Consider the following 13822-nt stretch of genomic DNA (forward strand, 5'->3'; position numbering starts at 1 on the left):
CAGCAAGTGGCGGTAGTACAACTGATCTTGTCCCGTTGACAGACAAGACAGGAACTGCTTTTCTGTAAGAAGGCCCAAATTCCTTCTTTACCGCGATCTTCTCCCTGACTAGATCCCCGACTTTTGGAATCCAGACAGGTCTTGCTGGGACAGGTGGTGATTCTTCAGTGGTTGTTGGCTGTTGTTTCAACTTTGTGTTGCTCAGGTCTTTTCTTGTTTTGTTTAAGTCCTGCAAATTAGCCAAACGGTCTTTGACATCAAAGCTTTTTTCTTTAACCACTGAAGTCTGACTGTCGAGGTCAGAGATAATCATTCTAGTTCCAAATAATAATTCGTACGGACTGAATCCCTTCAGAGAATTTCTTGGCAAGTTATTTAGACTATGTTGGACACTTATTAGATGTTTGACCCACCCAGCTCCCGAACCTAATATCCTTTCCATTATAGATTGCTTTCTGCCTTGGTTTTTTCTTTACACCATCCCGTACCCTCAGGAAGGAAGTGAGAAGATTCCCGCTGGACTGTGCTCATTCGGCCATGTTTCCCCCCAGGCTGGTGGGCTTGAGTGAAAACAATGGTCGAACGTAGCATGCTCTTAGCGTATATGCCATTTAGACTCGCAAATCTTTGTATAATAGTCCGGACGTCAGCCGAGTGCTGGTGATCTACATTATAAGTGGAAACTAGCCTGTATATGTTAATCGCAAGCCCTGCTTTTTATTGGTCATATTATCTGCCTTGATACGACGAGGTATTAAACTGTTTCTCTCCCCACTGCGATCTCTGTTGCAGTTTGGGCAGTTTTTTTACAAACATGGTGTAATGCAGGCTCATGCCTGGCCACCAGTACCGTGATTGTAACTCTTCCAGAGAATCTTTCAGTTTAAGGTGTCTGAGACCCTCGCCCATGTGTGCGTCTGCGATTAACAAGTTTATCCTGTCCATGTTTGGAATCACTCTATCCCCCACTCCAGGGATTCGAGCAAAAGGGACGGAGTTTGCATCGATTATGTATGTATAATTGAGTGGATAGTTGATCGGTAACGCTGAGCAGTCGCCTTTTGATGACGTTTTCACCGCCAGCATTGTTTCACCGTCAATGTATTTTAATGTACGCTTTTTTCGAACTACGGGAGCCGATTTAGTGGCTGCCGCTGCGGCTGTTTCAGCCAATGAATTCCCTACAACGTGAACGCCATCACGCTGATGACTCAGTGAGTGAGTCACGTGAGTCATTGGTAGTTCTTTTTGTAAAAGAGCTATTTGTTCCCAGAGCAGTTTCTGCTTTATTGGTGCATCTGTGTCATCTTTGTAACCGTTTTGAATCCATGTCTGCAAATCGTTGTTATATGATTTGATGCAGTAATATGAATCTGACACTATAAGTGTCGGGAATTCGCGATCCGCATTATCTAGCGCCATTTTCAATGCTATTATTTCAGTTTGTTGTTCTGAATTAGTTTCTACTGAGTGTGATTTTGTTAATAGAGGTTTTAATATACCTCCGCGCCACACTTCTTTTGTAATCTCACATGTGGGGTTGTATGCTTGTTCTCCCCAAACGGAGGGTTGAGCATGTCCGTCTGTATAGATTACACAGGCGTAATGTCGTAGAGGCAGAATGTCGATTGGCAGAGGATACGTCTTTTCATATTTTAGATTTTTTAATTCTTCTAGTTCTGGATCAAAGTAGTAGTATACTTTGTCCGTTGTGATTGAATTCACCCATTGTATCCATTCCGGATTCAATGTTGTTGTTGGTAAATTACACGGTGTTGTTAGTGCCTCAAAGGCTGATTCTGCTGTTCTGACTGTGATATGTCTACCGTCAGCTATGTCTTTTTCTCTAGCTATTGCGGTTTGAACTGCACGAATGATTTTTTCTGTATTACTGAATTTCTGTTCAGCTTCTGTGTACAAGTGTGATTTGAATGCAATTGGTACCTTTTCTCCCTCATTAGAGGTTAGGTATGTGAATCCGCATCTCCCTGGGATGACTCGAATCACAAGATTGCGTGTGTTATCACGTGTTTCTAATTTTGTTTTAATTAGCATGTCTGTTTGTAAGGATCTCAAAATTTCTGTGTGTGTTTGAGTCCAATTGGATCTTTTAAAGTCTGGTTTAATTAGATCATAAAGGGGTTTGACCCTTTCTGCGTAATTTGCAATGTATGTTCTTCCGAAATTTAGGAAGCCTAGAATTGACTGTAGGTTTTTTAGTGTTTTTGGAGCTTGGATTACGGCACATTTCTCTAGGAAATTGTCTGCCAGGCTTTTACCTTCACTTGATAACTCATATCCTAAGAACAGGACTGTCAGATGGGCAATTCTGGACTTTTTAAAGTTGAATTTGTAACCCTCTGCTGCGAACCCAAGTATTATGGTGTTCACTCTTTTCAAGTGAGTATCCAAGTCATCATCTGTTAAGTAAATGTCATCGACATAAGATAATGCTTCATCATCATATAGTTGTAGTAATTCTGTTACTCTCGCTGAGAATACCCCCGGGCTGTTCTTGTACCCCTGGGCTAACCGACAGAATTGCTTTTGAGTGCCATTTACTGAGAATGCAGTTAAATATCTGCTCTCAGGTGCTATGTTTTGACAAAAGAATCCATTGGAGATGTCCAAGGTTGTTTTGTATTTTTTGCGCACTATGTTATTCATTAGTGCAGCACTGTGTGAGTTTTGCACTGCAAAGGTTTTGCAACATGTGTTAAGGTGTCGGTAATCCAAAACTAGATGATATGAGTTGTCTGGTTTGGAGACCGGAAACAAAGGATTGTTCATTTGTGAGGTGCAAGTTTCAATCACCCCCTGGTATTCTAGCTGATCTAGTATTTCATTTACCTGTTTTTTAGCTTCTTGCTTAATTGGGTACTGCCTTTGTGCAGTAGGTTGTGATTTTAACTGGATTTTGTGAGGAGGAGAATCCTCATCCCATCCTACATGATTTTTATATAAAGCAGGTGCTAAGGCCACTGCCCACTTTCTAGCAAGTGTGTATTTTTTATGAATCGGGATTTGATTCGAGAAGGCAGGCATAATTACTTCTTCGCCATGAGGGCACTCCCTGACAAACTCTGGTGGCCAGTCTTTTTCAGCTAGAAGGATATCATAGCCCTTGGAGAGATTATCCCAAAATAGTCCCCTTATTTTCCTAGTCTTATCTCCCTCTATACGTAATGTTATCTCGTATATCTTGTGGGGTTTGCTAACTCTGGTGTCTGCAGTTTCCACTTGAAGATATTCATTCGTGTCCACTGTCTCCAGATGATTCATAAGGACTTTGCGAGCTATGCTCACCTCTGCTGCGCTGTCTAGCATTGTCTGAGCCCACTCTCCGTTTTTCAGTTGTGTCCTCAGTATTCTCGGCATTGTTAACTACCTTGATACTGGCTACCTTCTTTTTTGGAAATTGTAATTTCTTTTTTAGCTGAGCAGGTTCCTTGTCTTTGGACTTGGCGTGCTCTTCTCTTTGTTCTGATCGTCCTCTTCTTTCCGATTTCTGCGAGGAAGTCTGAAAAGATTGAGAGGGACGTGTATCAATGTCTTGATATCTATCAGGTTTTTTAATATTATCCCTATTTCTAAGGTTATATCTATTCCCAGAGGGGTCACTCTGCGGTGACCTCTGTCTTCGGTTTGGAGATTTTTCTCTTCGCCTAGGAGACCTTCCTCTGGACTGGAATTTCTTTTCTTTAGGATTGGATTGTTTGTTTCCATCCCAGTTCTTTTTTGGTGAATTATTATTAAAAAATATTTTTTCTGGACTTTCAGTCAGTTGCGGTTTTACTGGTATTCCACCTAAACTATCTCTACCTAGTTCCTCATAGGATTTTTCTATGATTCTGGCAATTTCAGCTGGTTGGTCTGCTATATCTGTCTCTTTTAACCTCTGGCGGATCGCCACGTTTGCTGCTTCACCTTTTATGTTGGCTAGTAATATAGCCGAGACCTGCTTGAAGTCTTTCAGTAATTTCATACCAAGAGTTAAAGCTGGTTCTGGACCGTATTCATCTTGAATTTGTTTTAGCACATCTGGTATCACCGAAATGGATGGAACACCGTGCGTTTTTGTGTAGATGGAAGCAAAGACTGTACCCCAAGTGTCACAGTCCTCTATGTGTGGTGCGATTCCCATTGGGAGACATATAGTCAGAATCATGTGTTTTTCTAGCGGAGTGGTGTCAGGAAACACCGCCTCTATTTGGGTGATTTTCTGTGCCAACCAGAATGGTATCTGTTCCCGTTTAGCCGGAACTTTACCTAGGCAGGATTGGATGTTCTGTGGTGTGATTTTATTTGTGTTCCCCTGGTGAGGGGTCAGCTGTGGTAGTTTAATCGCTGGCTGAATTGTTGAAGTCCGCATTACATACTGAACTAATTGTCTATGAATTTTTAGTAATTGTTTTAGCTGTATTAACAGCTCTCCTGTAGACATTCCTTCGATGTCTGGGTGTGGTGTGTATCCGGCTAAGACCGGCCACGTTGCTCCTGGTCTACCTAAAGGACCGAGCCTTGTAATGTGATTGTTATGTTTTAGGGCGCCATCAAATAAGAGCAAATGCTCTTGGAATTTGAGTGGTACTTCCACCTCCTCGAAAGGAGTGTACTCATTAGGAGGTTCCTCTATTTTGTAATAGTGGAAGTACTTTGTTACAGCATTTGCTGCTGGAAAATGTATCCATGAATAGTATACCTCTGTCTGCCGATATTCGTGTGCCTCAATTACGAATATGACTGTGCCACCTCTAGGTGTCAGTCCATTTTCTATAAGTTTTAGAGTTATAGATCTTCTTTTGATGACCGGAATGAGTATTATATCCGCGTCTGCTGCTTGCATGGTAGCATCAGCATCTGCGAGTTCAGTTGCTAATCTAACAGCCTCTCTTTCGTCATCACTTCCTGACATTTTACTGTTAGAAAGGTTATTCTTTTTGTTTGCAGATCAGGTTTCTTATGGAAACAGAGATTAGATGCACAATATTTTGGAACAGTGTATCCTTCAACGTTGACTATACCAAGAACCATACATAGGAGTTCCCTCCTGCGAGGTTTTGGAGGATATTACCTTCACCCACTCCAGACGTCTTTGGAGTATTTGGGAAAAGGGGTCTGAGTGAGAAAGCACGACTGAGTTACTCTAAATGTCTTACGTTAGTTTTATCGCCCTTTCCAAACACGTTGGGCGCCATGTAGTGTAGCTCCTATTTTTCTAATAGGCTCTGCGCATTGGAATAATACCTACAGCAGTAAAGGCCTAGGCCAGACGTTAACTAGGTCTACTACTGTCGATACTAGACTTAAGTTTTGGGTTTGCCAGCGTAGCTCAGAGTTCGCTAGAAACTTTCTCGAATGTTCAGGAAAGAATTAACTCCCCTGATTAGACAAGAAGGGATTTAGTTTCTGACAACCATAGAACATGACAACTTTGCTCTCCCCTAATCAAGAGTCAATCTCGAGAGTCGTGTGAGCACAAGGCAATTATTTTACTCAGTCAGTACGTGCATTCTTAGTCTCATCAGATTGTAGAGAAAAGGAAGAGACGGGCGTGTTCAATAAAAAGGTGTTATTTATTGATCAGTCTCTTTTCTCGTACAAGAGAAATGGATCGATATTATTGCAATACTTATAGTTAAGTAAAGTGCATACATTAAAAGCAATAGTATGAAATAATACTGTAAAAACATTGATATGGTTTCTGAGCCATATGATGTTTAAAATGATTAAAATATATTTACATACACATATACATTTGACTAAACGTACTCAACTGGTGTTTCTAAATACGCCTACCCCGTGTACCTGACCTAAGTCTAATGCGTGGGCGGGAATAGAAAGTTACAGTTTAAGTTAAGTTTGTTTTTGCCAAGTGAATAACTAAAGAATTCTCTGTGAGGGGTTATTCAGTTCTGTACCTGGAATTTAGGATGAATGAGGAATGGTATCTCTTTCTCTGCTCTCGATATTCCAGGCTGCCTGCGAGGGCTGCCCAGAAGCGCCAGTGCTGGGTCTCTCGGCTTGAGATAGCAGCGCGTCTCTCAGCGCGTCAGGAAGGCGGGGCTGCTGCAAGCGGGGTCTGCTTCTGCTCTCGGCTTCGGCAAGTATGGCTGCTCCGTCTCGTCACCACGCGTGTGCTTGCATAGGGCAAGATCGGCAATATTTATACCTTAAAGGTGCCGAGATTGACGTAAGGATGGACATAGATACGTCAATAAAGATGTCATACGACTTGCTCGTTAGCACATTCTTTACTAAAGTTCTCTGTGAAATCAAAACAATGGCCGCACGGATTTTCCAGGTTGTCATAGGTTTGATTTGTTATGAGAACGTCGTATGCCTTATCCGGGGCTGGAGGAATGTCGCTTGTCTAATTAGATCTCAAGCGTTATGACCTAATCAGATAACACGTTCCTGTGCCGTAGTGTCACTGCGTCAGATAACGGTATCTGCATCATGGGGGCTTTTCTTGCCTCATGGGCTGAGTCAAGTCAAGTCAAGTCATAAAATTTATATAGCGCACTACATACCCAGAGGGTTTCAAGGCGCTTAGGAAGGGGAGGAGGATTATTTGTCAAATATCCACGTTTTAAGCTGCTTTCTGAACGCGTCACTGCGTCAGATAACGGTATCTGCATCATGGGGGCTTTTCTTGCCTCATGGGCTGACTGTTAGTTAACTTGATAGTTAGTTTAACCAGAATAGGGTCAGGAATAGGGGGATCGATTCAGAACCTATAGGAATACATGACACTGTGACGGGCATGGGAGCTGGAGGTGCTCCTAAGATTGCTCCTGGTCCGATGGCTCTGCTGGCCCCAATAAGTCCTCCTATTGTTAATATTAGTATTACTTTCCCTAACTTTTACCATCCCTTATTTAGAATTATTTATTTCTACCCATTTCCTAAATGTATTTTTTCCAAATCCTTTTCAATCTATCCACTTCTAAATTCTGGTTATCTCTGCATTATCCTATTTACTTACTTTATATTTCTGCTGTCTGTCTGTTACCTCAAACTGTCTCTGTCTATACTAGTGTGTCTCTAGCTTCCTTTCTTCTGGGTTTTCAGTCAGCTTTCACTCTCCCCTTATATATGTTATGGACTGCCTAGTGGTGGTAATGTAAGACTCAGAGTACCCATTGCTCATGGTCACTTACTAGTACTCGTACTACTACACAGCCGTGAAGATTGCATGCCCAAGTAAGGTATTATACACATGTTTGTTGAGATGAGAAGGCTTTCTTGTACTTTCTCATGTCGTCATTGCTCAGTCAGTAAAACGAAAGAGTGGCAATGGTTATTTTGGACACGCCAAAGTTGTAGCTTCTTCTCATCTTGGCCTACTATTATTAGCAGCAATTGATGATGAACTTATTACTGTGCACCATGGCTGGAAGGATGTATGAGGAGGAGGTGGAGGATGGCCCCATTGCATTTGCCAACCAAGAAGACCTTATGTCTGTCCAGTTGTCCAATCTGACTCAGATTCATCAGTAGCTCTAGCCACTCCAGTCCTTTACAGTTAGTCTTCTTGAGAGGCTTTTCAAAAATTGCCACCAACAAAATGCCCAACCTGATATTTTTGATGAAAGATACTTAAGATACTGTCTGTATCTGAAATGTAGTGATATAGGTATATTTTTAATTTTGCTCTAAAAACAATAAGGTTGGAGTGGAGTGTCTAAAATCTAAAAAATGTCTAATGTTTTTCCTAGCCGCACCGAACAAGAGCTGGGGACAGCGGGGATGGAAGCTCTATCCAGGAAGCAGATGCGACAGCTGCAGAGAGTGAGCCAAATGCAGTGGTCGGTAGTGGTAAGTCGTATTGCTTGCTAATTGACATTTTATATACTTGCTGCAAGTGTGTACACTGTACTGGTAAGACTTGTGAACAGTCGAAGACACCCCTCATTTCTTAGCATATAAAGTGGGAGTTAAGTAACTAATGGCCTTTTTTATCTTCAACTCAGCAGAGAAAGTTTTGTGAAGAGTCAGATCTTGATAGGGTGATGAAAAAGTCAAAAAAGATGGAAGAAGGAAGGACAGGTGAAATGTATTATTACTGGAAGAGTAGGATGCGTAGGTGAAAGGATGCTTATACTCAATTTTCACTTTTCAATTTTCAAAAGCTTTATTCGACAGCATGTCATAAAAGCAAAATTATACTTACAATCATTGCTTATACTATAGGTGGCTGATAGGATACATGGGTGGGTGGAGAATAGATGAAAGGGTAAAGGATGCCTACCTGGGTGGGTGAAAGTGTATGGGTGAAAGGAATCCTCTGGGGGTTTGATAGGTCAAAGTGAGGACACGTATGTTAAATGACAAATATTTGTTGGTGAAAGGTTTGTTGAGAGAGAGAGCCATGTTTGGATGGATGGATGTAGGGATGGATGGTATTCATAGGTTAAGACTGGATGGAGTGAATATTAAACTGAAACACTGACTGAGTGGCAAAGCCAAGGGTGAAGAATAAAAAATACTAGAAGAACAATGCAATGATGAATGGGAAATCATTGGAAGAAGTGTAAACAAGGAATGGGTTGTTTTTTATCAAGGTTTGTGATTCAAAGGGTTGAAGTGGTATTTCAGACTACTCCTTTGTCTCACAGTATTTTACAAGTGCAACATATAGTATGTACCCACCCATCATCATCATCATCGCCTCCCTCCGAGTCCCTACCCATGGCATTTCACCACTGACTGCCATGGATGACCTATCCGCTACATGATTACATCAGCGGCATGCATTGTTGGCTGCCCAATGCACGTCTGCATCACTTAATGAGTTGGCCCCTTAACAAATGTAATGACAATGTGAAAAATAAATAGTTTTGTTTCCCTTCACTCCAAGTGCCCACTCATTCACTTCCTAGTACATAACTAATTTGAGTCCTTTCCTAACTTCCTTGTTTTTTACCAGCCGTCCATAAAATTTGAAAAAATACATTATTTTCATGTGCCACTTTCCTCTGGCCAAGGGATCTATTTTATTATTCCTTCCATAAAGTATTATGTCAGTTCAAGTTTTTCCCAGTCAAAAATTGTCGAACAAAGTGACTAACGACTAACAAAAGCTTTGGTACTTGATGAAAATGATCAGTGAACCGTATAGGAATAGGCCTATACGGCCTACACCCTCTAACTTACCTGCTGTCGATTAAGTTAATTTTGTTGGGAACAAGTAATGTCAAATGTGGTGATGGAGGGTGATTCCAAGTAGTAAAGTGGGGATAAAGAGTTGGTGGCTGTGCATTTTGTGGATGGGATAATCTGTAATGAAGGTGTCAAATACAATATCATGGTTCTTAATCCTTTCCCTGTACTGTAGTGCATAGCTTTTCCCATGTGCAGACATGAGGATGTCTGTCTGCATAATTGTCTTCTTTATAATTAGTTAGTAGTACCTCACATGACGTATATCATTCATAGTAACTATTCATCTGCCTTGTTGTAGTGAGGGTAAAATTGAGGCATTTAATTGAGCATGGCCATGATAGGAAAAGAGATAATTGTCTAGGACAGCTGCCCCACCTGCAGACAGTAACAAAGTAATGAAACACAAGTATGTGTATCTAGGGTGTAAGCTGAGCTGGCATGCCTACAGTAATTTAGCTTAAAATGAGATAAAAGAATACTTGTATACCCCATAGTGCTTAATGCCTGAAACTGTAATCGCATTAAAATTGAACTGCCCTAGGAATCAGGGATACCAGTAAATGTTATGTACTGTTAGTGCTACTGTGGCATTATATACGTTTATGTGTTACTGTTGTGCTAAGAGTATTGGTTACAATTTGTCTTTTTTCTTCCTTGATATAGCTACTACTGCTAATCCATCATCACAACAACCCAACAGGCAGGAGATAGTAGCCAGGATCCAACAAAGGAAGCTGGAGGCCATGAGGGCCAAATACAATAGGATGGTGGCCGAGGAGGAGGAGGCGGCAGCAGCTTCAGCGTCAAATACCTGGGTGTCAGCAAGGTCCCAGTGCCTCTGGTAGTCAGGTGCTGTGGTCAGGAAGTCACCCGCCGCCATTCCACCACTGCTGCTCCCCCTAAGACTCTGTAGAGCCTTCCAGCGCCATATGCTCCAGAGGATGGTGTGCCTGGAAGCCAAGATGGAGGAGCGTTTCAACATATTGGAGAGAAAGCTCCTAGCTCGGCGCTAGGCCTCTCTTGCTCCTTTTTAAATATTTTGTTTGGTAGGTGGGACTTGTTGGAGAAAGGGTGGGAATGTGGGAGTTTGAGCATTTTGGAGGTTTTCTTATTTATGTCTTCATTAGGCTTACTTTGGACATTGGTTAGGGTGAGGGAGAGGGGTGGGCCAGGTGTAGTTGGTTTACTTGTTTTGATTTGAACACACACACACTGGCCAGACAAAGGAGGCATGGTAAATCAGAGAACACATAATTAATTCAGCAATGCCAAGACAAAAATTAACAGGGCTCCGCCACCTATCCCTATACACTGTTTTCAAGGGAAAATATGAAATACCACAAAAAAATAACACATTTTGTATTTCAATCGGAATCCATCCAATGCCTAAATGCTATTTCAAATTCCACAGACACCACAGAAACAGATGTTTCATGCTCCCATGACTAGCACTGGGCGAACTGGCTAAAAAATCATTTGGCAGACTAGGCCACAGAGAGAATTGAATCAATGCTGCAAATGTATTGGAAAAACATTGAGAAAATATAGTAAACTGTGCAACATTTTTCCTTTACAAAAGAAGAAAAATGAAACTCAAATAAATCTCTAAATCCTACTGAAAAAAGCCACCCACTACAATACATGTTATAAATACATTAAAAGTTCAAATAAATCCCGATGCATGGCCCCAATCAAACAACCAACACCTGTATTCAACTTACTTACGAAATGTCAAACACAAAGTCCTTAAATCCAATGGGATATGCAGCAGACACAATAAGTGATCCTTCAAGCTCTAAATCCAAATGTAAAGTGACCAGGAGATGGACAAAGCACTATGAGGAGCCTTCTGTACAGGAGCAAGACGTTGGAGAATCTGCTTCCTTCCAGTTGGAAAAAAGGTTATGAAAAAGGACTCCTTGAGCAAAACCACAATTCCAAATGTCAATTATGGGAGATTTCTAACTCCAAATCATCAGTTCAGGATGATTTTGATGCTTCTCGAGGAGAGAAACATAAGCCGAAAGTCGCTGGCGTGCCAGAATGACATGTTGGTTGGCTGAAAAATCTTGCACAAGCATTCAACCAGCTAGGAAATCTTGTGGCGCCTGCAAATGGCCTTGAAATTCTCGTGAGCAAACGCGAACTCCTGCACGCGAGAAAATACATTTCAGGGGCCTCAATCCCAAAAAACACCACTCCTTTGCAGAATGCTTAATTTAACGGTAACTCTGCCTTCTCCCCGGGACGTGGACTTGCTGAAGTCTGCAAACTCAGCGAAAAGAGAGGAGTTTTATGCCCGGGTTTAATTATGACACTTTTGGTAGTAACTATACAGTTGCATTTGATGTTTTCCTGACCCCACCCCTTTTATTTTGATTTTTGTGGAAATGTATATCTACATATTTTAGTGCCTTCATCCTTGGAAATGGTGACTAGCAAAAGTAGTAAAGTTGCTCAGAAGTGTAGGAGTAAACTTATACATGTAGAGTTACTATTGTGTAAGCTTACCTTTGGAATAGTCCCATATGTGGCCTCTTTTCTCATGCCGTATTTGATAATAGGTTATTTATGACATGAAGCATATAGGTGATTTGTACAAATGAGCTACATATTACCTGTTCTTGCATCTTGGAAGTGCAGAGTCAACTGATTCCTCATGTGCATCCCACATGTAGGACAGCAATTTGTCAATAGCAGATGGAACATCAGATTCTGGTTTGGTTGCCATCAATTTCTGAAACAAGATATATCATTCATATTGTTACACTTAATGTAGCATGTGTGGCAAACAAACTATTATCATTCCTCCCATAGAGAACATATGAGCTTTGCAATATATTGTAATTTGGACACAGGGACATATAATCATATAGTGGTTTTATAAAGGTGTTAGAAGCACTAGCCTTGCTGTGCACTGTTGTTTCAGAGGCCAATGGGATGAACAGTGTTTGGTTTATGTATTCGCTCTAGTTTCTATGTATTGGAATGCATGATGTATTATAATAGAAGAAAGTGTTTTGTGCTTTAGATAGAATATGTCTTCTATGGAGCGTCATGTTCTTAAAATAGAACAGGACCTCTAATGCTGGCCAACAATGACAAAAGCTGCAAATAATGGAGAGAGAGAAACACTGGTACAGAATTGATTACAGCTTAAGTGCACAAAGTTTACATTTTAATCTGAAATGGATGATGGAACCATCTAGGTTTTAGGTGTGTACCATATTTTATGGTTCTAGTATAACACTCAAAGATATTTCATATGCATTACAGGAAAAGTCCCAATGGAGGTGGTGTTACTATTTCTCAAACATACAGACCACATCCATCAATACACCTCACGCCCAGTGCCCCACTGCCAAGAATCGGTCATTTACAATGTCTTGCATTTATCATATTTCGATTGTCATTACACCGGTGCCCCCACCTTAATTTCCTCATAAACACGTTACTGCCTTGCGTGATTCTTCACCCCTCATATCCTTAGAATATGAACCTGGGCTAGAGCTAGTTTCACAATATAAAAATTTTTCTCACACATGCCACCAACTCATACATGACCCTAACATGTTCTTCAGTAATTAGACTCATAGATGAGAAATCCTGGAGAGAAAAGCACATTTGGCTATAAAGTCCCTCAGTGTATCAGAGCTTGGCATCTGAGGAAACACCCTCTGCCTGTCTGCATCTTCAGAGAATAATTGTTTTGGAAAGTGGGTTAAACTTTGATTCCTGCAAAATAGATCTCAGCAAACCACCATGAAGTAATTTACATTTTGAAACCCTGGTGCTGTTAAAAAATGTGCCAGAGCAACAGTCCACTTCTCCATCAGTTTTTCTCACACGTAAATGAAGCCTTGTGTATATTTGCAAAAACCTGGTTTGGGGAAAAAAGAAGGAATAATGGGTGACGGGAAAGACGGACAACGTGAGTCAATGTAGTTTATTCCATAAAAATTCATTAATAACTCATTGCTAGTTTCAAATAATTGTCCTCACTGCTGACCTTTGACTCTTATGGTAACCGGGCCTCATCTGGTCATCTCCATTTTCTTGACTAAAACTTGGGGAGCAAAGAAGTTCCCCTTAATGCAATCATGTAGTGAGCAAGGAGTGAGGACTACACGTTTGGTGATGGTGCACCATCCAGCTCCAAAGTAAATAATTTTCTGTAGAAATTTTTTGAAGACAATTTGCATGTTTGAATCTGAAATCATGGGGGGTTAGTCGCAAACTCCATTTCATAGTACTACAGTAGTGCTACTAAAGTACTACAAAATGTTATTCATAAACCTATGAGTGGAAATCTCCTACTCAACCAAACATCTTTTCTAAGGTGAAGTCTCCACATATGTACGTTTACTACTCAGTAGAAAATGTGAGAGGGGTCAGTAGGAGGGGGGGACCAAGGGCCCGATGTAGGTAGCAAATACCGGTCGGAAACGGCCGAATTCGGCTGTTTCCGACCGGTATTTGGCATCTTGAGATGTAGGGGGCCAGATTTTACAGATTCTGCAAATTTACCGAATCGGTAAACTTACAGAATCTGTAAATTACCGAATCGGTATTTTTACTGATTCGGTAACGGCCAGATGTAGGTGGGACTCTTCAGAGTCCCTAAGGCCTTACAGAATCGGTATTTTACCACCCA

The 13822-nt window shown here is 41.1% G+C and overlaps 1 protein-coding gene across 1 annotated transcript in view; it reads right to left on the reverse strand.

The window, feature by feature from the left end:
- Positions 1 to 13822, reverse strand: part of LOC144764021 (protein LEG1 homolog) — a 108428-nt gene that overhangs the window by 42650 nt on the left and 51956 nt on the right. The window contains exon 4 of the mRNA XM_078650153.1: positions 11787 to 11905. Coding sequence (XP_078506279.1) covers positions 11787 to 11905 — 119 coding nt within the window. The remainder of the gene's footprint in view (positions 1 to 11786; positions 11906 to 13822) is intronic.

Source organism: Lissotriton helveticus, chromosome 6 (genome assembly GCF_964261635.1).
Source record: "Lissotriton helveticus chromosome 6, aLisHel1.1, whole genome shotgun sequence".
Taxonomy (NCBI): Eukaryota; Metazoa; Chordata; class Amphibia; order Caudata; family Salamandridae; genus Lissotriton; species Lissotriton helveticus.